The 25402-nt window shown below is 40.0% G+C and overlaps 1 protein-coding gene across 2 annotated transcripts; it reads left to right on the plus strand.

Moving 5' to 3' along the window:
• Nucleotides 1-92: 92 nt before the first annotated feature.
• On the plus strand, nucleotides 93-22519 carry PLAA (phospholipase A2 activating protein). Of its 2 annotated transcripts, none has more exons than XM_075021020.1 (14): nucleotides 93-312; nucleotides 2302-2495; nucleotides 4843-4943; nucleotides 5025-5145; nucleotides 5477-5644; nucleotides 7272-7407; nucleotides 7902-8071; nucleotides 9545-9702; nucleotides 10643-10862; nucleotides 11938-12006; nucleotides 13579-13650; nucleotides 14498-14599; nucleotides 20073-20237; nucleotides 21803-22519. In XM_075021020.1, the coding sequence occupies exons 1-14, from the start codon at nucleotides 164-166 to the stop codon at nucleotides 22366-22368; spliced, it is 2391 nt and encodes a 796-aa protein (XP_074877121.1). In that variant the 5' UTR covers nucleotides 93-163; the 3' UTR covers nucleotides 22369-22519. The 2 variants fall into 2 exon arrangements, with proteins under 2 accessions (XP_074877121.1, XP_074877122.1); XM_075021021.1 differs by lacking the exon at nucleotides 93-312 and adding an exon at nucleotides 1509-1607.
• Nucleotides 22520-25402: the final 2883 nt, after the last annotated feature.

A 25402-nucleotide genomic window follows, 5' to 3' on the forward strand; every position in this document is an offset into this window, starting at 1 on the left:
CGGCTCTGGGAGCGCGGTGCCTGCCGGGACGCGGAGTCTGACCGCCCCCCCGCCGGCATGCCCCGTGACGCGTCTTCCGGCGCGGCGCTGGCCAGTTTCCGGTGGCGTCGGCGTCGGCGTCGGGGATAGTTGCTGTGTCAGGACAGCTCGGCGGCCTCCCGCCATGGTGGGCGAGGGCGGCGCCTACCGGCTCCGCTGCTCCCTCGTGGGCCACGGGCAGGACGTGCGGGGCCTGACCCGCGGCCTGTTCCCCCAGGGCAGTTTCGTGTCCGTCTCCCGGGACCGAACTGCGCGGCTCTGGGCTCCTGACGGGTGAGTGCCGGGCCGCGGCCCTCGTCGGCAGAGGCGCCGGCGCTGGGCAGGCCCGGGCGGCCGCTCCGGATTGCGCTTCTGCGGGGAGGAAGGGCGCGGGGGTGCGGGCGCTGGGGTCCCGCCCGTGTCCCGCCGGGCTGATCCCCGCGGCCGCGTCCCCGTCCCCGTCTCTCGGGACTCCCGGCGGGGCCCGGGGAGGCGGCGGGCCTGAGCGTGGCGGCGGGAGTCCGTTCGGTGGGGACTAAGGCACTGCCGCTTGCGTGCCTGCTTTTGGGGAAGGGTGTTTTTGCCTAGACAGCTGTGCGTCGGCATTTTTAGGGTTCTTTGCAGATGTTGATAATGTCTGTAAATCCGGGCGTCTTCTCTCTGGGTGGTATTAACGTCGTTTCCTTCTCTTGGTATTCGGTACCAAAGTAATCCTGCTAAGTAACGATGCTGCATTTGTGACAGTAATGCGGTATGCTTTGAATATTTTTAAAAAACTCTTTTCTCATTCTGGCTGACTAGACTTCTTTGAACATAAAACGGAACATGAACCAAAAACTACGCAGAAATTTAAGAGACATTGGAAAAGGCAAAAAAAGCCCCACATTATTTTCTCTGATATTCGTGTTGTACGGGGTTTTCTCCTACTGGATTTTTCCTGTTGAATTCACTCAGTGAATTTTTCAGCATACCATTATGACCAGAAGAGGTACTGCTAAGCATTGTGAATAGGAGATGGTGGAGATGTGGGAAGCCACAGGACGTATCTCCTCACTTGTCTATAGTTTCAAATTGTGAACTGCATTCTGAAGTTGTTAGGCATGGGTTTTCTTCCCACTGTCTTCCAGTGAAACAGAGATAATTGGCAAATTTGCCTGAATGCTCACATGTGTGTTTCAATTGATCTCTGTAGCTCTACAATTGAGGGGGAGGAAGACTAATCTCATTAAGTGTGTCATCTTAAATCTGTCATCACAAGGGGAAGAACTTGTTAAATTGCTTAGAAATTTATTGCAGGAAAGGAATTAATCTTCAAACCCACAATTTTTGAGGGCCCTGTGAGGAAGACACAAGTAACTTAAGCAGAGTCATAGCATCAGTAATGGTTATCTCTGCTTTGAAGATTCTGGGATTACAGTAGGCAGGGTTCAGTGGGTAAGCAAACTACTGTATGTTAATTGTGTTATTTAAATTTTACAGGAAGATATGTTACCTTCATTTGTTCTCAGTACCTTCAGTAGAGAAGATGTTTTAGAATTTAGAAGAGTATCATGACTTCCCTACATATTCCAAGCTTCCCAAACATTAAAGTATGAAGGAGGACAGTGTGATATGATACATTATGGGTTGTTTGTTTGTTTTTTTGGGGGGGGATAAACACAGAAGGGGGGGGGGGAAACCTAAACCGAACAAACACCACCACAACCCAGACATTTATTGTGTGGGGATAAGTAGCTTTTTCTAGTTAGTGCTGTTACTATTGAGGCTGGATTGTGATGAAGATATAAGGGTGCTGCTTGAATCAGTTATGATCTATGTAATAATTAAGCCTCTACAGTGCTCCTAATTAAGAGTGAGTGAATAGATTTGGTAGGCAGTAAACTGTCTTCATTTACATGCTCTGGTATTTTAGGGTGTATTGGGATACATATTTGAGTCTTGAGATAGCAAAGGATTTCAAAAGGTAAACCATAACTACTTCTAATCAAATTGGGCACAGTGTTTACCAATGAGGAGGGAAAACCAAAACTAAGTCCTTCCAGGCCTACCATTACTGAAAAACAAGTGGAAAGCTTTAAATATTGCTTACTGGGTTGAAATGCTGGGATATAGTTTTTCTCTTAAGTTTTTCATTCTTTCTAGGTCATCCACAGTATTTACATAGCACAACATAAGCATAGTTATTAATTCAAGAGTTGGAGTATAAAACATCTGTTGTAATTCAGTGCCTCAGATAAGTACTGTTTCTGTCATGACTTTGAACTGATTATCATATATGTTTAGTCTTAACAGGGGTTTTACTGAAATGCACTGTATGAGTGGCCACTCAAATTTTGTATCTTGTGTGTGCATCATACCTCCAAGTGACCTCTATCCTCGTGGGCTGATTGCAACTGGTGGCAATGATCATAATATTTGCATTTTCACAGTTGACAACCCAGCTCCTCTTTACGTCCTTAAGGGTCATAAGAACACAGGTATGTAGTAATTTTACTTTGGAGTTTGTTTCATAAAAGTTAATGTTATTTGTTAGAGGAGAAATTAAGTTGAAGTGACAAAACTCAATTTTGATTTCTTTGGCATTTAATGTAGCAAACTATTTAATTATGGCCTTTGCAAATAGGTTTTTATAATCTCAATTCTCAGTGACAGTTCATTGCAAGAACTTCCAATTTACACTGATGAATGCTTGAGCTTTTACTGTATATGTGAACACATGGCAATTTACAGAATGATTATCATTTTGCCAAGAGTTGCATTTTTAAGAAGCACTTAGTTTAGTTCTCCATGTATTAAGCTTAGTTTTTGTGTAAAAGTTGATAGAAGTAGAAAGAGTCAGCTTCCTAAATAAAAAACTTTCACTGCCCATTTTGTTACCTAGATGGGGATCTAATATTAATTGGTGCTTTAAATACATAGTAAAGCCTAAAAGCTCACAGCAGAAAATTCATCTCTCTTTAGTCAGGTCATTACAACATGTGACATTAAACCAACTTTGTGTACCTTTTCTTGAGCTATATGATGAAAAGTTCAGCAATTTTCATATTAGCATACTAAGTTTTTCTTTTCGTGAGCTGATGTAGTATTTAGTAGACCTTTGAACAGTCTAATCATGTAATTTTAGGGTGTCAAAAATAAACATTTCAAGTTTTGGAGGTTTTGGGACTTTTTTAAACTGTATTAAAGAATGGTTGTGGAGATGTCATGGTTTAACCCCAGCCAGCAACTAAGCACCACACAGCCGCTCACTCACTCCACCCCACCCAGTGGGATGGGGGAGAGAATTGGAAGGAAAAAGGTAAAACTCATGGGTTAAATTAGAAACAGTTTAATAGAACAGAAAGGAAGAAACTAATAATTATTATAATAACAGTAATAAAATAGTAATAAAAATAATAATAATAAAAGGATTGGAATATACAAAGCAAGTGATGCACAATGCAATTGCTCACCACTTGCCAAACGATGCCCAGTTAGTTCCTGAGAAGTGATCCCCCCCAGGTCAACTCCCCCCAGTTTATATACTGGGCATGATGTTGCATGGTATGGAATACCCCTGTTGGCCAGTTTGGGTTAGCTGCCCTGGCTGTGTCTCCTCCCAGCTTCTCGTGCCCCTGCAGCCTTCTTGCTGGCTGGGCATCAGAAGCTGAAAAATCCTTGACTTAGTATAAACACTACTTAGCAACAACTGAAAAGGTCAGTGTGTTGCCAACATTCTTCTCATACTGAATCCAAGATGTAACACTATACCAGCTACTAGAAAGAAAATTAACTCTATCCCAGCTGAATCCAGGACAGGAGACCAGTTTGAAAATACCCTGGACTGCTAAACAGCACCTAAAATTTATTTTTATATTATAAACATCTTGGCTTTCTCTGAGAAAGAAAATAATGTCACTGTGTAAGGAGGCATGGAATAGTTACGTACTTCATCAGAAACCTGGGATGGATGAGTAGTTAAAATAATATGTGACATGCTCCCTCCAGAGGTTTAAAAAGGGATAAGGTATTCTAGACAAGTTATAGATTCTCCTACAAAGAAGTATTTGTAGCAATTTTTACAGTAATGTTTTACAGCAAAATGTTAAAAAATGTAAAATTACATTAACTGTAAAATCTGTTTTAAAGTGCAGAAAAAGTAGGGCATGACAAGTGACAGTGTAGAATACTGTCCAGTTCTCACTATGGAGCCACAGAAGCAAGAAATAGAAGGCCATACTTTCCTTTTATGAATGACTACATGGACAGGGTACTCTCTGTTTTTGACTTAGCTCTTTTGTAAACTGATTAGTAAACCATATTAGCACTGTGTGTCTTCAGTTTTATGCCTGACTGTTAGTGGAGCATTTGCAGATTATCTTTTTGCTAAATCTTTAAATGTCACCACAGTTTCTTGGTAATAGTATTTTTTGTATGAAATCTTGCTTCTTGAGGACATAAATTAATACATGTTGATGAAATCTTGGCTTTCTCTGTAATCTTAAAACTAAGCCTTTGCATTAATTCTGTGTCTTGACTAGTTATCTAACCTGCTTGTCAACATACTCTAGTCTGAGGAGAAGAGATCTGGTACTAAGGGAAACTTAAAAATATGAATGCCAAAAATATGTGAAATTTTGTAATCTGAAGTAAAGAGATTTTTAAGCAGCTCATTTCTAGGTTGCAGTGCAACTATAGTGCCACTTAATTCTTCCCCAACTCCTCAACACTAAATATGCTACTAATACCAAGGAAATCTCCTTAAATAAATCTCTTTAAATTGCTGGTATAAGATTGGTGGCAGTGCAAGAAACTTGTCAGTGCTGATTTGAATGTGCATTGCAGTTTGCAGCCTTTCATCTGGGAAGTTTGGCACATTATTAAGTGGATCATGGGATACAACAGCCAAGGTCTGGTTGAATGACAGATGTATGATGACATTACAGGTATGAAGTACCTCTACATGAATATAAAATAGGGACTCTGAATTTGATTCTGACAAGTCTAACAGTGTTGGTTTTTTGCAGGGTCACACAGCTGCAATATGGGCAGTGAAAATACTTCCTGAACAGGGATTAATGCTGACTGGTTCAGCTGACAAAACTATTAAACTGTGGAAGGCAGGCAGATGTGAAAGAACATTCACTGGTAAATGTTGCTGCAGTTGGTAATTCCATCAGGGTCATGTGCTCTTTTAAAAAGAAAGAAAAAATAAATCCCCACAAGACCGTAGATAAACGGAACCATTTTTAGGCCATATTTGTAAAGTTTCTCAAGTTGTGTGCCCAGAAGTCGCATCACTTTTAAAAGAATCAGATTTTTTTCGCAGAATAATGAGCAATTCACTGCTTTTTATTTTTTTTAAACTGCTTCCATAATGAAGATTGGTTGCCAGGATTTAGATGTGAGCTAACTAGAAATGGTATACTGCTGCTAGTGGAACGAAAAGCCACATTAAGTTTTCCTTTCTTTTGTAAAGGACATGAAGATTGTGTGAGAGGTTTAGCTATTCTCAGTGAAATGGAATTCCTTTCCTGTGCTAATGATGCTAGTGTTCGAAGATGGCAGATCTCTGGCGAGTGTCTGCAGGTGTATTATGGACATACAAATTATATATACAGCATCTCTGTCTTCCCTCATTGTAAAGGTAAGATTACTTTTGTGACTATTACCCAGTGTTCTTCCAAAATGAAATTACAAGGTAGGCATTCTGTAGTTTTGTGGAGCTGCCACAACTAAAGAACTCAGGTATCATTTAATTTACTACTTCCCTTTAGTGTAAATAGTTAAAATAAATATTGCGATTGACTGTGAATCACACCTCCAGCAGAATTGCTCTGACTGTAGGTAAGATGAAAGGTCCTGGGTTAGGCCTAATTGTAAGGCTTAACTGTGAAACTTTGGTGAAGCGATAGGCAAAACTATCATCTAGGTTGCCAGCTGTATTTTAGCACAGTTGCAGAGTTCTGAAATGGTAATGCATGGCTTATCAGTTTGAGATAATGTAAATTTAGGTACTTCCACAGGAAATTTTCAAAGTACATTATAAATAATTTAGGTTAAGAATTTTATGTGTGTGGCTTAATTGTATTTGTTTTCAAGGTTAGAGGTTTAAAGATTCAGAACTAGCTATTGCAGACAGTTGCAGAAGAAATTCCAAGTCAGTGACCTTTGTGTGGTGTATGGGACACTTGCGTGTTTGTTCAACAGGTAAAGTGCATGTATATTAGTGTTGTGGTTTAACCCCAGTCAGCAACTAAGCACCACACAGCCGCTCGCTCACTACCCGTCCCCGGTGGGATGGGGGAGAGAATCGGAAGGGTAAAAGTGAGAAAACTTGTGCTTTGAGATAAAGGCAGTTGAATAGTTAAAGCAAAAGCTGCACATGCAAGCAAAGCGAAACAAGGAATTTATTCACCACTTCCCATCATCAGGCAGGTGTTCAGCTACGGCCAGGAAAGCAGGGCTCCATCACATGTAACAGTTACTTGGGAAGACAAATGCCCAAACTCCAAACATCCGCCTCTTCCTTCTTCCCCCAGCCTTTTATATGCTGAGTGTGACATAATACCGTGTGGAATAGCCCTGTGGTCAGTTTGGGTCAGCTGTCCCAGCTGTGTCCCGTCCCAACTTCTTGTGCCCCCCCAGCCTGCTCGCTGGTGGGGTGGAGTGAGAAGCAGAAAAGGCCTCGACTCATCCCCGTGTTACCAATGCTCTTTCCAACACAAATGCAAAACATACTAGCTACTATGAAGAAAATTAACTCCCAGCCAAACCCAACACAATTAGTGTATGTGTATGTCATAAATCTCTTATGCCTTAAAATTTCTCATTGAGGAGTTTATAGGCTTTTGTGAGTGCTTAATGCATGTTTCCTGAAAAAGCAGGCCTACCTTGCAAAAATCTGAATTTAAAACAAATGTGAAACTGTGCAAGTACAGTGTAAGCTAAACCAGTGGTGGTTACAAAATTGTTCAAAGTTCTTTTTTTAAACTCTTGAAAGGAGGAAGGAATCTTTTGTTTGTCTTGAGCATAATTTCATTCCTTGTCTGGCTGGTTAGTCTGCAATTTATGCACTTTATTTTTTTTTTGAGAAGACAACTATGTGGTGGCTTTCTTTTAGCTCTCTTCTTGCAATTGAGAGATGTATTAAATTGTAGAAAGGTTCTTTCACTGTTCTAATTTTTAGGTACCCAGTTGCAGAATGGTATCCAGTATTACAGTACACTAAAAATATACATTAGAAGTTTTAATATTTTTTTTTGTCTTTTCAGATTTTGTAACTACTGGAGAGGATAGATCTCTCAGAATCTGGAAACAAGGGGAATGTGCTCAAACAATTAGACTCCCAGCTCAGTCTGTATGGTGCTGCTGTGTGTTAGACAATGGTGACATCGTAGTTGGTGCAAGGTATCCAGGTTTTACTCTTAGCATATTTTTGGATCTAAATCTGCAAACCCTTGACGAAATTGAAAGCATAAGTTTGGATATCAGTTTCATCTAAATTTAAAAATTAGATAAAAATTAGATAAAAATTGCCATCAAAGTGTGTGTGTGATTAAATTTAAACATCATTGTTACGTGAATCACAGAGGTAGAGTGAGTTCTTTGTGAATGTGGTAAACCATGAATAGACTGAGAATGGGCTTTTAAGTACTGTATAAAGAACCCTTTTGATAGGCATACCCTACCTTGATTTTAAAATTATACTACAGATGGCGTTACCTGCTTAAGTCCTTCTCTGGGTGTTTTTAGCATGAGAGCTAATTCCTTTCATAAAAATAATTGGGATGGGTTGTTAGAAATAAAGATGTTTTCTCATGACATAGAAGTCACCACTGGAATGTATGTAATCATTTTGACATTTAAAATAGTATTTGTTTGGATTTTTTCTCTCCATTCAGTGATGGAATTATAAGAGTGTTTACAGAGTCTTTAGAACGTACAGCAAGTGCTGAGGAGATTCAGGCTTTTGAAAATGAGCTTTCCCAAGCATCCATTGACCCTAAAACTGGTGACTTAGGAGATATTAATGCTGATGACCTTCCTGGAAGAGAACATCTTAAGGATCCTGGTAAGTTACTGTACTTTTGTCATGTTAGAGAAGCCTCCAAATCTTGATTCTGAGGTACTGAAACTTTCCATTGTTTTGAAAATTAAGGCTTTGATCAATTTCAATAGAGCTGCTGAAGAAAACAGCTTGATTTTGCTCTACTATCCTCTCATTGATTCTTTTGGAGGCAAGACTCAGTAAGTTTAAAATAAATATATACATTTGTAGACTAAAATGGTAAAAAATATTTCTCTTACGAGATAATTGAGAAGAAGGTGGAATTCAGCCTGCTGCAGTGTGTTCAAGATGTTTTGGATCTGTTACAGTAGCTGTGCCAATAGTATATAAGACAGTTATGTAATCTGCAAAAGAGCTACTGAATGTGGAATTTCTTTACTAAAAGAAAAGTAGGTGCAAAATTTCTGCTTTAGCTTTCGGCTCGAAAAATAGTTTGTCTTGACTGACTCAGTTCACGCTTTCCAGGTACTTGGGAGATTACTGAGAATACAGCGGAAGCAGTAGTAGTTAAGATTACTCTTAAAATAGACAAATAGTTTTTCCCAAGGTGAAGTAACCAGTGACCTCAGCACTTGGCTCTGATCAGCAAGTGGCATAAATCTTACAGTCATATGAAGCTTTCCATCTTGTTAGACCATGGGAGAATATCACCCTTCTTGATTGTCATCTCCCTGGGAAAATGGTAAATTTTTGAAATATTTAAGGATGCTTTTGCAACTTAGTCTGGTGGCAGATACTATTACTGTAAAATGCTTTTGTCAAGATTTCTGCTATTCTTGTTGCAACATGTAGTAGCTAGTTACTTCCTGTGCTGTTGTCCTGGTTTCAGCTGGGATAGAGTTAATTTTCTTCCTAGTAGCTGGTATAGTGTTATGTTTTGGATACAGTTTAGGAAGAATGTTGATAACAGGCTGATGTATTCAGTTGTTGCTGAGTAGTGTTTATACTAAGTCAAGGAGTTTTCAGCTTCTCATGCCCAGCCAGCAAGAAGGCCAAAGAGGTATTCCCTTAGGCATGGGATGTCATGCCTAGTATATAAACTGGGGAGAGTTGGCTGGCAGGGATCGCTGCTTGGGAACTAACTGGGCATCGGTTGGCAAGTGGTGAGCAATTGCATTGTGCATCACTTGCTTTGTATGTTCCAATATTTTTATTATTATTGTAATTTTATTGTTATTATTATCATTATAATTTTCTTCCTTTCTGTCCTATGAAACTGTTCTTATCTTAACCCATGAGCTTTACTTTTTTTCCCCAATTCTCTCCCCATCCCACTGGATGGGGAGTGGGGAGTGAGTGAGTGGCTGTGTGGTGCTTAGTTACCAGCTGGGGTTAAACCATGGCAGCTGTGACTTTAAATGTTGGTGAACTGTCTTTTCATCTGTAAATTTGAGGGCTATTTGAAGACTTTTTTTCTCTCCTAAAGCAAATCATATTCTTGAATTTGTTCAAACTCTTAAACACTCCCGTCTACAGGAACAAGGGATGGACAGACACGGCTTATTAAAGACAATGGGAAAATAGAAGCATATCAGTGGAGTGTTAGTGAAGGAAGATGGATCAAGATTGGTGATGTTGTTGGTTCTTCTGGAGCCACACAACAAACATCTGGAAAGGTTTTATTTGAAGGAAAGGTATATGCAAACTTTAACTGGTTTTATTCCTTCCTAAGTAAAATGCTTAATTTCCCATTAAAAATTTATTCCAGTCTTTGCTTAGATAAAATATAATTTAGAAAGTAGGTATTTGTTGGTACTTTTTTGTCATCTTTGATCTATTAAAACTCAGGGGTATAGATAAGTACTACTTGCTTTATTACTTTTGAAACACATTTTGTAAATTGAGTAAGCCAACGGAGACAAATTATTTTGGAGACAGGTAAACTATCAGTAGAGAAACAATCAAGTTCTGTAGTATTTATTGCTAATACCTTGAAAAGTTACTTTTAACTTCCTTTCCAAAGAAAGTGAACCGTACATTTTATAATGCAAGGCTTCCTAAAATATTAGGTACGAGGCTTTCTGTACCCGTTTTCTATAGTAACTTTTGAGCCTAAAGACAGATAAGGTGAAAAATGCTTCCTTTACTGACATATACATAGAAAAGTCTCTGTCTAGTGCCACCACAGAATGCATGCCTTTGAGATACTGATTTTATCTCTCACGTGGTTTAAAGAAACCCAGGAATTTGTTGTTTTCTAGTATTAGAGGTGTGCTTTTAAGACTGAAGTTTTTTTCAGGTATCTGACTGCCCTATAGCTTTGCAGGCAGCCAGAGCTGTCCATGAGAGTTACCTGATGCGTTTGTGTATCTGCACACGTGTTATCATGGTATGTTGTTCTACCGTGCTCTTCTTGAGGCAGAGAATTCTGGAAAACACAGGGTATGGTTTAAGTACGTTTTTTTTTTTTTCCTTGCAGCCTGTGTAGGAGAGTATTATTGATAAAATATGCAAGTAGCGGTATCAAATTTTTTAAGCTTAGCCCTGGGCCATTATTATTCTGCATTTGGTACATCCTTATATAAAAAGTGCTGACAAACTTCCAATTTGTTTTTATTTTTATTCTGCTTAAAGGAGTATGACTATGTTTTCACTATTGATGTAAATGAAAGTGGGCCTTCCTACAAACTGCCATATAACATCACGGATGATCCTTGGCTGACTGCATACAACTTCCTGCAAAAGAATGACCTAAATCCTATGTTTCTGGATCAGGTGGCCAAGTTTATTATGGACAATACTAAGGGGCAAACACTGTTGAGTACAAGTGCTCAATTTTCAGATCCATTTACAGGTAAAAATTTTAAACTTAAATGATGACATCAGTCACTCCTCCCAGTTTTGTGTCATCAGCAAACTCGCTGAGGGTGCACTCTGACCCATCTTCCAGATCATGAAGATGTTGAACAGGACTGGACGCTGTACTGACCCCTGGGCTACACCACCAATGACTGGCCTCCAACTAGATGTTGTGCCACTGATCACCACCCTCTGGGCCTGGCTGCTCAGTCAGTTTTCAGTCCACCTCAGTCTCTGCTTAGGCAGATTTCAGTGTTGTAGCTCCTGCACTTCTTGTACAGGGTTTTCATGTCCTCAAATGATTGAGGGCAAGGCACAGATAGATCTGACAAGAAAAACAAGAAAACTTGACAAATTTCTGAAGTATTTATCAGAACAAATCTTCAACAAAATTTTAATCAAGACAGTTGTATTTTTCAGTCTAGTCTTTTTTTTTCCAGTGGAAGAAAAATCCACTTTTCATATTACTCTAAGAGGTGGCCAGGTGCTGTTAAGGCACTTAATATAATACAAAAATTTAGCTAGAGAATGAACTGTAACTGAGTGAAATACATAAAGAACCCTTTTTCAGGCAGGAAATGGAACTAGAACAAGTTAATTACTCGTAAGCTGAACCATGTTAATCAATTACATCCTGCTTACCACATTTACAAAATAAACCACTCTTCAACTAGTTTCACAAAGATGAAGTTAGGAATAAAATGTCATTAAAATAATTGAGCTAAATCTTTTTCTTGCAATGAACTAGAAATGAGAATAGAGGTTCAGGTTCAGATGCAACTCATGGAGCTGCAGTAGTGTGAATTGACGCACATAATTTTGATTTGGCTGTGTCTGCATATGTAATGCGTATGGCCCAGAAAACAAATTTCTGACCTCAGATAATTAGGAAGAATTTGTTCAGCATCGGGGGACTTTTGTGTGGATAGGATCAGATTTCGTACAACACCACAATAAGATGTATTTGTTGTTTGGCTTTATTTTTGAGCTGCTTCTGTCTGAAAAGTATTGACATTTTAATAACATCAAGCTGTGTATAGTAGTCATTGCTTTTCTTACTGTTTCACTAGGTGCTGGACGTTATGTTCCAGGCTCTTCATCTGGATCAAGTATGATGCCTGCAGCAGATCCATTTACAGGTAATGTAAAATCCATAATCTGTCTTGCTAGTATTTAAGATGCATTCAATGTTCAGTTGCATTCAGTGTTCGGCTCTAGACTACTGTTTCTTGCAGTTCTCTATGTGGGACAGACTGGTAAGGTGGACTCTGCTACTGTCAAAGCATGCCCAGGTCTGTTCAGTAGAGAGCACTATGCTGTCTGGTCTGCATCATGTCACCCTCTCTTCTACAGCAGAGGAGTAAGGTCTTAAACCTTATGTTCCGTCAAACTCTCAGACACATGGCCAACACAGGAATCGGTATATTCATAAAGTAGTTTTCTTTTCTTCCTTATTCCTTTTTTCTTATTATGTGCCCTTTATTGGTACCTTCCACCCTGAATTTTAGATTCTAACAATCCCTGGCATAGCTAGTTTAAAATCCTCATCAGTAGTTCAGCAAGCATGTTTGCAAAGACATTACAGCCCTGCTTTGCCAGACTTATCCCATCCCTGAACAGTAGCTCTTGCTCCTCAAAGAGGGTGCTGTAGTCATTGATGCCAAAGTCCTGCTTGCAAAACCTGCCATGCAGCAAATTGCTGACCCTGTTGATGAGTCTGTTTCTACTCAAGTGTTTTTGCTTTGCTGACAGCATCAAAGAAACTCCACCTGGGCCCTTCACCCTTGCCCCCAGAGCTCTCTAATCATTCTTGATATTGCCAAGGAAGTCCTGGAGAGTATAATTGATGCCCATGGGGAAGAGTAGTGGGGTAATAGTCTGAAGGCCAGGCAAGCCTTGGCAGTCTCTCTGCAGTATCCTGGTCCCCGGCAGACACCAACCTCCCAAGATACCGGGTCACGTTAGGAGATGGATACCTCCATACCCTGCAGGAGGAAGCCTCCCACCACTGCTGCTCGCCTTTCCCCTTTTTGTGGAAGCGAGGTGCAGTCTCAGCTGGCTCTGATGCATCTCCTGTTGGATGTTTGTCCTTACCAGTGCCAGGGCACTGTGCCTGTTCTGCAGTTGCAGGTGGAGCAGAAGCCTTTGTGCTGCTGCCAAAAGCCGCAGCCTTCAGCCTTCCCCATCTTGGCAGTCTTTCTCCATTCCTATTCTACTGTGGTCTCCAGCTGTCTCTCCTCCTTTGCTTCGTATGGCTAAGGCTGTGGTCTCTGCAAATGCAAAGATCCTGCAGTTCCTTCATGTGAGGCCTCAGTGCCACAAACAGAGTCCACCTCCCACAGGAGAGGCCACTGCTGGCCTCAGGCACAGAGAGAGGCCAGGCCTGGGCAGTGCTGCCCTCCCTGATGCTTGTCATGGATGAAGTATCTGCTGGCTGAGGGCCTTTGCACCTGTGGGTGCCAGAGACCATGCCAGAATGCCTCCCAGCTGTGGGTCACTTCGCATGCGAGTGCTGTCATTGCCACCAGTACTGCCCTCACACATAGGCATAGATGTAATCCTTAAATTTCAGGAAGTGTTGAAGACTTTTCAATTCCTTGAGTGCAAAATAACACCTTTAATAGTGGTGTTTGAAAACTAGTAACTAAATACAGATATATATTACTTCTTTACCAGTGGTGGTGTTTAAAAAGCCTGATGTCTCCGTTCAGGTGCTGGTCGCTATGTTCCTGGTTCAGCATCAAATGCAGTAGCTCCAGTGGGTGGAGTTGATCCATATACAGGTAAGAGATGATGCCTGCCAATGAAAAGCATCCCTGATTTTTTTGCTTCATTTTTTCCTTTGAGATGGATTCTATATTGATGCAAATTTATACTTAATTAAAAATAATGAGCAGATTGAAGCTTCTTATACTCAAAACTATTCAGAAAATAGGGATAACGGAGCCTTCTTTTACACGCAGGAATCTTGTAATCATCAGAAGCTTTAAAATATATGATAGTAACCTGGTTTTGATCAACAACATAACTAGTAGGAAACCAAAAATCCTCTCAAATAAATGGATATATGTAGTTAACAGAAATCACACAATATCAGCCACTAAGTCACCTGTGATTCTAGGAAATCATTATAGGTCATGATTAAAGCTTCTCATTACTCTTTCTGAAGAGATTTCAGGGTACTATTGCATGTGACATAACTTGGTCATATCTGCAAATCTTCCAATGTATAAAAACTTTGCCTATTCATTATGAAAATAATCAAAAGATAAGATTTCAGGGGCAGGAGGGATCTTTGTTCTAAAATGACCCTTGTCATTTTCATGTCTTAACTGCAATACCCATTCCTATGAAAGACTATATTTAGTTCATGTAATTCAGAAATCACTGTTAATAATTTACACTTGTAAATTTTTACATGGGGAGAACAGTTTGTGAAGGTATTGCTTTAAGCTTTAACCCTTGAATGTAAAAATAATGTAAGGAATGACAGCTATTTGCATAAGCATTCAATTTTTTTAAAAGAACCTTTTCTAAGAAATGTCCAGCAGGAGAGACTTACTGGTGAGATATTGTTTTATGTCAGACACTTTGGTACACTGTTGAACTTTTCGTATTTCCTTTATGTAGGAATGGGTGCCTACCAATCAGCTGTGGCTAAAGTTGAAAATATTTATTTTCCAAAGAAGGATGCTGTCACCTTTGACCAGGCCAATCCTATGCAGATACTGGGTCAGTGTTTTAATTTCAAGGATGGTTTTATTTTTCATTTGTTTGAAGTAACTTCGCTTTTCATCTTTTCAGAAAGCTAAGTGATTTCCCATAGCTTTCCTACTGTTTCTTAGTTTTAACCTTTTAAAATTCCATTTTTTGTTTTAATGGTGCATGTATCTGAAGGCTTAGGAGTATGAGTAAATTTCACAAGAACTTTAATACAGGATATCAATTCTTTTTTTCCCCTCAGCTTCTATCTGCTGTTGTTTGGCATCTTTTTTATCAAGCTGGTACATTTGAATACTGTACTTTTTTTTTCATGCAGCTGCTGGATATGCCAGTCATGTGCAATCCCTTTTTGATTTTGCTCATGAAAGTTTTAGTTCACCAGATAGCCATACAATGTAATCTATGAAGTTTTAAGGTAAGGCATTGTGGTGGGTTGACCCTGGCTGGATGCCAGGTGCCCACCAAAGCTGCTCTATCACTCCCCTCCTCAACTGCACAGGGGAGAGAAAATATAACAAAAGGCTTGTGGGTTGAGATAAAGACAGGGAGAGATCACTCAACCAATTACTGTCATGGGCAAAACAGACTCTACTTAGGGAAAATTAACTTAATTTATTGCCAATCAAACCAGAATATGGTAATGAGAAATAAAAACAAATCTTAAAAAACCTTCCCCCCACCCCTCCCTTCTTCCTGGGCATAGCTTCACTCCTAAATTCTCTACCTACACCCCCTCTTCCCCTCTCCTTGCCCCGCCCCCAGCAGCACAGGCGGATGGGGAATGGAGGTTGTGGTCGGTTCATCACATGTTACTTCTGCTGCTCCTTCCTCCTCAGGGGCAGGACTCCTCACACTCTTCCCCTGCTCCAGTGTGGTGTCCCTCCCATGGGAGACAGTCCTCCACAAACTTCTCCAATGTGGGTCCTTCCCATGGGCTGCAGTCCTTCAGGCACAGACTGCTCCAGTGTGGGTCCTCCGTGGGGTCACAAATCCTGCCAGCAAACCTGCTCCAACATGGGCTCCTCTCTCCATGGGTCCACAGGTTCTGCCAGGAGCCTGCTCCAGCACCTTTTTTCCACAGGGTCAGAGCCTCCTTCGGCCATCTACCTGCTCTGGTGTGGGATCCTCCATGGGCTGCAGGGGGACAGCCTGCCTCACCAGAGGCTGCAGGGGAATCTCTGCTCTGGTGCCTGGAGCACCTCCCCCCCCCATCCTTCTTCACTGACCTTGGTGTCTGCAGGATTGTTTCTCTTGCATGTTCTCACTCCTCTGCAGTTTCTGTGCCCCAGCAACTTTTTTTCCCTTCTTAAATAGGTTATCCCACAGGTGCTAATCACCATTGCTGATGGGCTCAGCCTTGGCCAGTGCCAGGTCCATCTTCGAACCAGCTGGCATTGGCTCTGTCGGATACAGGGGAAGCTTCTAACAGCCTCTCACAGAAGCCACCCCTGTAGCCCCACCCACTACCAAAACCTGGCCACACAGACCCAATATATTCCACCCCTAATTGCATTCTGCAGTTTCACAGGTTGCAATGGTCACTTCTATATTTAGAAAGAACATTCTGCATAACAGAAAAAGAAAACAGTGTACAATATTTAGTAATTATACACATCTTTAGTAATGTTATTATTGGTTTGTTTTCCCTCTCTTTTCCTGTGCTTTATTCCTATTCTACTATCTCTTCCTCTGTATTTTCTGTTCCACAGAATCTCTACTCTATTTGTCACCAGTTTATTTCAGTGTGTTTCTGTAGAGTGCCTTAGTACATTTAAGGGTTTTGTAAAACTAGTTTATATTCACAATGTACCTGCCTTGAAGATCTCCAAATTAAAATTCTCTTGCTTCCTTCCCTCCCCTTTCTATACAGAGCTTGGAGATGTATTTGTCTAGATAGTGTGATAAAGAAACTTAAAACAAGAGATTCTGCTTTTTAGAAAAAGTATACATTCACCTTTATCCTATTTCTTGAAGAAAGCAAGCTCTTGGCCTTAGTCATGGAATTGTTGTCCTTCAAACAGGGTTCATTTACCTGGTGTGCAAGCCAATAACGCACAGAGTGGAGATATTTTGAAAGTAATTTCATTGACGCACATGAATGGGTGCCTGTCTCAAGATGCACACCTTTGTGTCAGAAATTCCCACATTTATATACTTAACTAATACATATTCATTATTATTTCCCTTAATGATTGTTTTTTTCTTCTTCACCTCTTGTGTAAATTAGTGTGCAGACTCTGTCTTCTTCCTTCATTGTCATCTTTTGAGTAGCTGGTCTCATTTGAGTAGGTGGTCAATGAGTTGGTGGTCACAATGTCTCACTGGTGAAAGGAATTACCTTTTACCTACTTCTTCCCTAATCTTGGCAGTTCCAAGTGGTTATTTGAGGTTTATTGACCAGACCACAATCCATTACCTTTTCTGACATAAACATAAAGCTTCATTTTCTAGTAGTTAGTTCCTAAATGCTAAATCATGTCTAGGTATTGTTTACCTATTTAAAATATTAACTGATGGGGGCTGTATACAGGACTTCAGCAGTTCCCTGGTTATTTCAATCATATTATACATATTAATTGATAACAGAATCATAGAATGGTCTAGGTTGGAAGGGACCTTCAAAGGTCACCGAGTCCAACGGACCTCCTTCACTAGGTGAGCTGCTGAAAGCCTTATCCAACCTGACCTCAAACACTTCAGAGAGGGGGCATCCACAGCTTCTCTGGGCAACCTGTTCCTGTGTCTCTTTCAGTTTAAAACCATTAATCCTTGTCCTGTCACTATAGGCCCTGGTAAAAAGTTACCCTCCCATTCTTCTAAGCCCCCTTTATATGTTGAAAGGCTGCAATAAGGTCTCCCTGAAGCCTTCTCATCTCTGGGCTGAATAACCCCAACTCACTCAGGCTTTCCTCATAGGAGAGGTGTTCCAGTACTCTGATCAGTTCTGTGGCTCGCCTCTGGACCCACTCCAAGAGGTCCATGTCTGTGTTGTGCTGGGGACCCCAGATGGGCGATGAGGTACTCCAGGTGGGGTCTCGCAAGAACGGAGAATCGTTTCCCTCAACCCGCTGGCCACACTTCTTTTTATGCAGCCCAGGATACAGTTGGCTTTCTGGGCTGCAAGTGCACATTGCTGGCTCATGTCCAATTTTTAGCCCACCAGTATCACATCCCAATTTCTCAGGATGATGACTCAGATTTGCTGATTCCCAGCTCAGGATTAAGGTGAAACGACACCAGGGATCCTTTAACTCACAAAACTCAACTTTTATTCACTCACAACAAGAATTGGTGTGCTCACCACCAAAATTGGTATGCTCACAACAAAATTTGGCATGAAACCATGTGAGTAAACTGTGTAACACGTGCTAACCATACATCACCAAACATATACTACAGGCCTTGCTTATTTGGGGATCAGTTCAGGGAAGACAAGGAGATCCCTCCCATTGAGTCACAAGGTTCAGAGCGAATCCCCTTGCTTTCTAGACTGCCTCTCAGAGAGGAGCCCAGGGGCAGCTGGATTCACTCCTAGTCCCAGACTTGGTCAAAGGTTTTATGTCTAAAGGGATAAGGTGTAGGGATTATGGAGACAAAGAGAAAGATTTCACCAGTCCTGGGTCCAGTGTTAGTTCAGTCAGCCAAGGGGTCCAGTCAGCCGAGGGGTCTCGTTCCAGTGGGTGCGTGCATATGGGGCTTCAGTCTCTGCCCTTTTATCATCCTTGCCCCTCCTTCAGGCAGGCACTTGAACTCATTCGGCTAATTAGGTGTTAGGTGCGGTTTGTGCTTCCGGAACCTTCGGGAAATGGATCCGTGGGCTTGGAGGTTGTTTGGGGAGTAACTTCTTCCCTGCAGAATTATGACTGTTGTTTGATCTTTGGCCATGCATGGTGAGCTGCCCTGCTCAGCGTTATCAGAACAGGGAGCTAGCCTCTGGTACACCCTCCCCATCCTGTGCTGATCAGTGCTGATGCTTTCTTTTCACCTGGGGTTCATTGTTATGCTGCGTTCATTGTTATGCAGAGTTCATTGTTATGCAGAGTTCGTAGTTAGGCATAAGTTGCCCCACCCCAATGTTTGAGACATTAACTCTTTCAGTCCCTCACAACCAGTATCCCCAAGTGCTTCTCTTCAGGGCTGCTCTCAATCCATTCATTGTCCAGTTGGTACTGATACTGGGTGTTGCCCAAACCCAGGTGCAGGACCCTTGCACTTGGCCTTGTTGAACTTCATGAGTTTCACACAAGTCTACTTTTCAAGCCTGTTAGGGTCTCTCTGGGGCATTCTGTCTGCAGTATTGCACTTCTGTGTATTGCTTACGTTTCACTTTTGTTGAAAAACATCAATCTTCAGTCAACCTCATCATGTTTCCCTGAATTTTCTTGTGCTCTGGTATTTGTTCAGGGAGAAAATAAGGGATTCACAAACTAGAATTTTTTTTTTTCAGGAGGTTGGCACTAGTAAATAGATTTAGCCTCCTCTTAGTTTTGCACAGATTTTACAGTCAAATTTTGTCCAGAACTTCCTAGGAGGGAGAATGGCAAGACTGGCTTTCTTTCTCCTATGTTATAGCAAAACAGAGACTTTTAGTCTTAAAAACATTCTGCATTAGTTTGTATTTGTCCAGTATTCTTGAAGGATGACTGTATTAACCACAGGCTTAGTGGGTTGTTTGGTTTTTTGAAGCTTAGAATCTGAAAACTAGGTTTACTGAGTTTTCTGCAGTTTTGTAACAGTACATGGTTAAATATACTTGTAAATATTATGGCTGGACTGGGTTTTAATAGCTGTTTGGGGTTTTGGTTTCGTTTGGTTTTTTTTCATAAGAGGCCCACAGTTGATTTTTGAGTGTACTATAAAACTCATAAGGGTGTACTAATGTAATTCTGCCTGCTTGTGTGTTAATTGCCATGGCCCTCATCAATTCTGGAAGAACCATGATTGGCAGGTGCTTAATGCTAGCTCCATTTTAAGCAAATTCAGTAATAATTTTTCCAATACTTTGATTTTTTAAATTACATTGAAATTTGAATATAGGATGTGGTGCAATCATATTTTGCTTATGGCACTTAAATAAGTAAAAATACAAAACCTGGGATCACACTAAGAACATACAGTTTCTTTATTGTTTCTATTACCTAATAGTAGAAAAGAGCAAAAAAGGAATCATATTTCAGTTATGAAAACTAATGGTCTTGTGATTATTTTCTGCATTTTTGCGTGTATGTAGGCTAACATGATGTGAATTCTGAATCTTTGTGTTGCAGTATTAGAGGGGGCTTAATAGTAGCAGTCATTGCGATGATTAAAAAAATCAGAAAATGATGAAACTGGGAAAAGTAATGTTTAAAAATCTAACAAACCCCCCAACAATTACAGTAGTTGTAACTTGTGTGTAAAGTATTTTGTAGTATTACATTCAAGATATGGATTTGTGAAGCTCTAATGTGAGAAAGCCATGCCTCTTCCATTGTTTTTACAGGCAAATTAAAGGAACTTAATGGCAGTGCAACTGAAGAACATAAGCTTACAGAAGATGACTTGATAACCCTAGAAAAGTTATTGTCTGCAACATGTAACACCTCTGCAGAAACACCTACAGCACAGCAACTTCAGACTTTATGGAGAGCAGTTAACTGGCCAGAAGGTAGATAACTTGCAATTATTTTTCATACCGTCATCATCAATACTTCACCATGCACCAAAAGACTTGTTATGCTGGCTGTTACACAGTGTCTGTCGCAAAGAGTTTATAGCACAAGTAGAAACCAGAAGATGATGAACAGATGCTAATAGCACTGATCAGTAGCAGGGGCAGTGGCATGAATTGCCAAACTGGTAATTGGTTGTCAGGTTTTGTTGTTGGCACAACAGTAAATGTAAAGGAGAAACCTGATGTAAACATCAGTCATGGTTATTTCATTAGCAGGAGCATCCTTAAGAAAGAAGTGTAAGGCTTGTTTGGAAATAGAGCAAACTAGTGTGAGGTTGGAGTCCTAAGCTGTTACTAAATCAGAGATGAAATTATGGAGATAAATTATTAAAAAAATCTCAAAAGTAGCTCTTGTTTAATGTGGTAGAAGAGAAGTTGTTACTGAAGCTAGGTTATGTGGTCAGAACTGCATCAGTGAAATGACATTCTGAATGAATGCAAGGGGAGGTGATATAATTTCATCTGATAATGTACCATTGTCAGCACTAATGGATTGGAAAGGCTATTTTGGTTGTTACTGCACATTCTGGAAAAAAATGGATACATTGCATATACAAATATCTAAACATGCAGTTAAAATAAACTGCTTTCTTGAAATTGCAGTTGAAGATTTATTAATGGGAAGAATATTTTTGTATTAAAAATTCACGTTCATTATATAACATCACTTAAACTATGTTTTGCACAGCTGGGAGCTGTTGATGGCTAATGTCTTCATACCTTTCAGGCTCTTTGTACTGGACAAAGCATTAATTCTCAAGATTCTGCATATCTACAGGAAAATCTTCTCAATAAATAGCTAAGCAGGTTCAGCTTTGATTTGGTGATAAGTATGGGATACTGATAGTAGACCCAAGGAGCCAGATACATTTGAAATTTGGGAAAGTGGAGGGGAACTACTGAATGAACTCTCAGTTCAGTTTCCTTACAGTGATTTCCAACTGATCAGTTGAGGACATCTTTTTTTTTTTTTTTTTTCCAATTTGCAAATCATGTCTGAGAGTTGAAGGTAGTCTAAAATTTTTTTTTCTAATTTTTCTTTCTGTAAGCAATTTTGTAGCTATACTAAACTGTAAGATATGGAATTCGGACAAAGGGAGATGCTGCCTGTGTAGGGGCGTTCAGCCACTGAGAAGCTTTCAGAGACCTTTTTGGATTAGTTACCATGGTTTGTGTTGCCTTCAGTGTTATCAGTTAGAGCTTTTAGGAAAGATTGTAAGATTTTTTTTTTTTTTTCCTGCAAAGCACTGTGTTTATCCTAAATTCAGGACTATGGTTTTTGTAATTAACTGAAGTGTTACTAGAATGGGTTTGTCAATACTTATCTTTAGGAATTTCAAACAACTTGTGCTTTACCTGAATCTCTTTCTGGAGGATACTGTTACTGTCTGTTCCCAAAGCTAGGGGTTTAAGAAGGTCTGTATCTGAAAGAAACTCACCAGCACATTTGCACATAATGCAATATTAATACTAAAATATTTTTTTGTTTTGTTTCTTAGATATTGTCTTTCCAGCCCTAGACATTCTTAGACTGTCTATCAGGCATCCCACTGTGAATGAGAACTTCTGCAGTGAAAAGGATCATGTACAATTTATCATCCTTCTCCTTAAATTTCTGAACCCCAAAGGAAAGCAAGCAAACCAGCTGTTGGCACTTAGAGCTCTTTGCAATTGTTTTGTCAGCCCGGCAGGCCAGAAGCTTATGATGGAACAAAGGGATGAAATAATGACACAAGCAATAGAAATGAAATCGGGCAATAATAAGAACATCCACATTGCGCTTGCCACGCTGACATTGAACTATGCTGTGTGTTTACTTAAAGTCAACAACATTGAGGGCAAAGCTCAATGTTTGTCAGTAATCAGCACAATTATGGAAGTTGTTCAAGATCTTGAAGCCATTTTTAGACTGCTTGTGGCTCTTGGGACGCTAATCAGTGATGATACAAATGCTGTGCAATTAGCTAAGTCTCTTGGAGTTGACTCTCAAATAAAAAAGTATGCCTCTGTATCAGAACCAGCTAAAGTAAAGGAATGCTGTAGGTTTGTTCTTAATCTGCTGTAATTGTTTTTTTAGCACTTGGGAGACAGTGTATGCAGAAAAAAAAGATGCTTTTATTCATATTTTATGACAGACTATAATTGAGAAAATACTGTGGATTAATTACACTTGATTTGTTGCAAGATACAGATCAAATAAAACTTTTTACATTGTTTGTCATTTGACTGCTTTTCTGAAGTCTAGTGCACAGGATCTTTGCAAGAAGTCCTTCTGACATAGCTCAGATCAAAATAGATCACCAAGAAGTCAAACAATCTCAGTACTTAAAAGGTCATATAGATGGGAATGTAGGAAGCAGTTGATTCAGGGACTGTCAACTCTGACACCCACATCAGCCACATTTCTACGTTTCAGCAAAATGAGTCTTTCTTGACAGTGCTTTTTGTCAGTAGAGAAGGGGCCCTGAGAACTGTTAAGTTCAATGGTGCTTTTCACAAGCTTGTTAGTTAACATTGCTTAATAGTAACTCTTGTCAAATATCTTGGTAGGGAAACAGCATTTACTTAAAATTTTCTGTCAGCTTTTTTTCCCACTTCCTTTTTGAAACCTAGCTGTTTTATGGCTCTTACTGTTTTTAACCTAGAACTTAGGTGACTTTTTGAGGGGTAGAATCTTTAACTGCCATATAGATGTCATGCTTCACTGATAAGCGAGTATCTTGTAGGTTGTAAAATGGCTTGAACTTCTACAAAAGCTTTTACATGACTTTTAACTTTTAATGACAGGAAGAACACTCCACCAGTTGATAGGAAGTGTCTTACTCTGAAGTATGTCATAAAATATTAGATGATTTTAAAAACAAGTCATTTTGAAGAGTGGGAGAGAAATTTACATACAGAGAACAGACTGAGCAGCTGAAACTGGAAGAGGCTTCCTAGGGAGATGGTCAATGCCCCATGCCTGTCAGTGTTTAAGAGGCATTTGGACAATCCCCTTAATAATATGCTTTAACTTTTGGTCAACCCTGAAGTGGTCAGGCAGTTGGACTAGATGATCACTATAGGTCCCATACAATTGAAATATTCTATTCTAAACTGTCTAAACATGAAGTCAAGTTTTATGAAGTAGCTTTAACATAACTCTGGTGACTGCGAAAAGGGAAAATATTTTACAGCTAATCCAGTAGATCTAAGATGTTCAGCTCAAAAGGGGAATATTGTTTCCTATGACTCCTGCAATTGTTACACTTTGATTTAGACTTAAGATGAAGTCAAGATGATCAATGTTCAAGTTACATTTTTCATTAGACTAACAGAACAGAAAATATGAAAAAAAATGGGCAAGCTTTTCTGGCATGTGAGTTCATCATCACATGATACCCGTCTGCCTCATATGTGTCAGATGTGAAGGATTTTGTGACCAAGACCCCTTAACTTTTTTTGCTCCATCTAACTGAACTGTCTGAATTACTACATTACTTCCAGCAAAGCCTGTTTCTCCAATCCTTAGTTGCACACTTGTACTGTTACACTTCAGATGAACTTTGAGATACATATCTTCACAGTCCTGATTATGGCCTTGGTCACAGGTTTTCTTATTTGATCCATTGCAGGTTCATGTATAAGGCAGTCCAACAGATTATTCAGGATTTACAGTGCTTAACAACAGATCAACCCCTTCCTGAGAAAACATCTAAGAAGCTACCTTTAGGAAACATGTCTGTGAAATAATGTGCCTGTCTGTTGAATTTTGGTTGCCTACTATACAATTGTTCTTGAAGCTTTAGCTTTTTAACGTTGTGCTCTTTAACTGTGTTTGTACATGTGCTATTTTAAGACATTTATACTCGCCTGACATTTTGGTTTTGTTATTGTGGGATTGCTTTGTTACAGATTACCTCTTTACGTGAAAATTGTCATGAATTTCCCAGACCAAAAATTAATGTTTAAATTAATAAACATACTCTGGTAACTCCAAGAAATGGTATATTAAGAGATTACAAAGTTTACTTGTATTTGCAGGGAGATGATGGGGCACAGCAAAAAATACTTCATTTGGGGACTGCAGCACTACATGTTAGGCAAGATACACAAAGCAGGCCAGGAATATTTGGGTAGAAAGACAGCTGCTGCTACAGGGTACTATGATGCCTGACCATTCCATGATGTAGCGTTGTCTGAATGAACAGAGGGCATGGGGGACATCGGATTCCATCCCCACAGGAATTGTCCTTGGAGGGTCTCTCCCCATAGAGAAATGCAGTGCCGGCATAGGCAATGGAGGTAATGTGTAAAGGAGGTAAAGAAAAAAAAGTACAACACATAGCAAGATCTTACAACAAGTTTTTTTGTTTTTTTTTAATTGACACAAGCATCGTGGCATTCTTAGGCCATCATGCATTTGTGCAGTAGCTTTCAGTAAGGATTTTCCCAAGCTAGCAAAACTGTATGTTGCTAACACAGGTTGAGTGTGAAAAAGGGAGAAACATCTTTTACAATGCAGTGGATGTTTTTTTTCTGTCTTCTGACATAAAACAACTAAATATCCTCTTTTTGTCAGTATTATCTTGAAAATGAGTAATTGCTATTGCTCATTTTAAATGACACTGTTCTAAAACTGTTGTGGTACATGTTGAGCATGTGTGTACATAAACACACAGATATATTTGTGTACTACAAAATCTGCTGCTGAGATCACCAACACCTAGAAAACCTTAAGGATGTCACCAGGATGAAGTTTCTGTTTCAGTGAAAGGATGTTAAATCTATGCCTGGGAAACATGCCAGACAGGTCCATGGGGTACAATCTTTTGAGACCAGAGATGCAGAAAACAAGTATGTGCCTAGCACAGAACTCAGAGCTGGCTTGCTATCTACAGCAATAAACCTCAGATACATTGATCTGAGTGCTAAGTGCTCCCGATTCATCAGGGAAATAGTAAAAGCATGTTAGAGATTTCAAGACCCCCTTGAAGAGAAATTGTGTCTTCTGCTAAGAATTCAAAGCTGCTCAGTAGATAATACAATTCTTCTTTTGGCATCTTTTTCTATGGAATGGAAGCCCTTAGAAAGAACAGCAAACAGCATGTAGTAGCACT

This window comes from Buteo buteo, chromosome Z, assembly GCF_964188355.1.
Source record: "Buteo buteo chromosome Z, bButBut1.hap1.1, whole genome shotgun sequence".
Lineage (NCBI taxonomy): Eukaryota > Metazoa > Chordata > Aves > Accipitriformes > Accipitridae > Buteo > Buteo buteo.

What these genes read in the sequence shown, in the direction of transcription:
- PLAA (XM_075021020.1), top strand. Translation starts at nt 164, where the DNA reads ATGGTGGGCGAGGGCGGCGCCTACCGGCTCCGCTGCTCCCTCGTGGGC. An exon ending in CGGCTCTGGGCTCCTGACGG is followed by an intron (nt 313 to 2,301) that starts GTGAGTGCCGGG and finishes ATATATGTTTAG; the next exon opens with TCTTAACAGGGGTTTTACTG. An exon ending in TGGAGTTGATCCATATACAG is followed by an intron (nt 13,651 to 14,497) that starts GTAAGAGATGAT and finishes TCCTTTATGTAG; the next exon opens with GAATGGGTGCCTACCAATCA.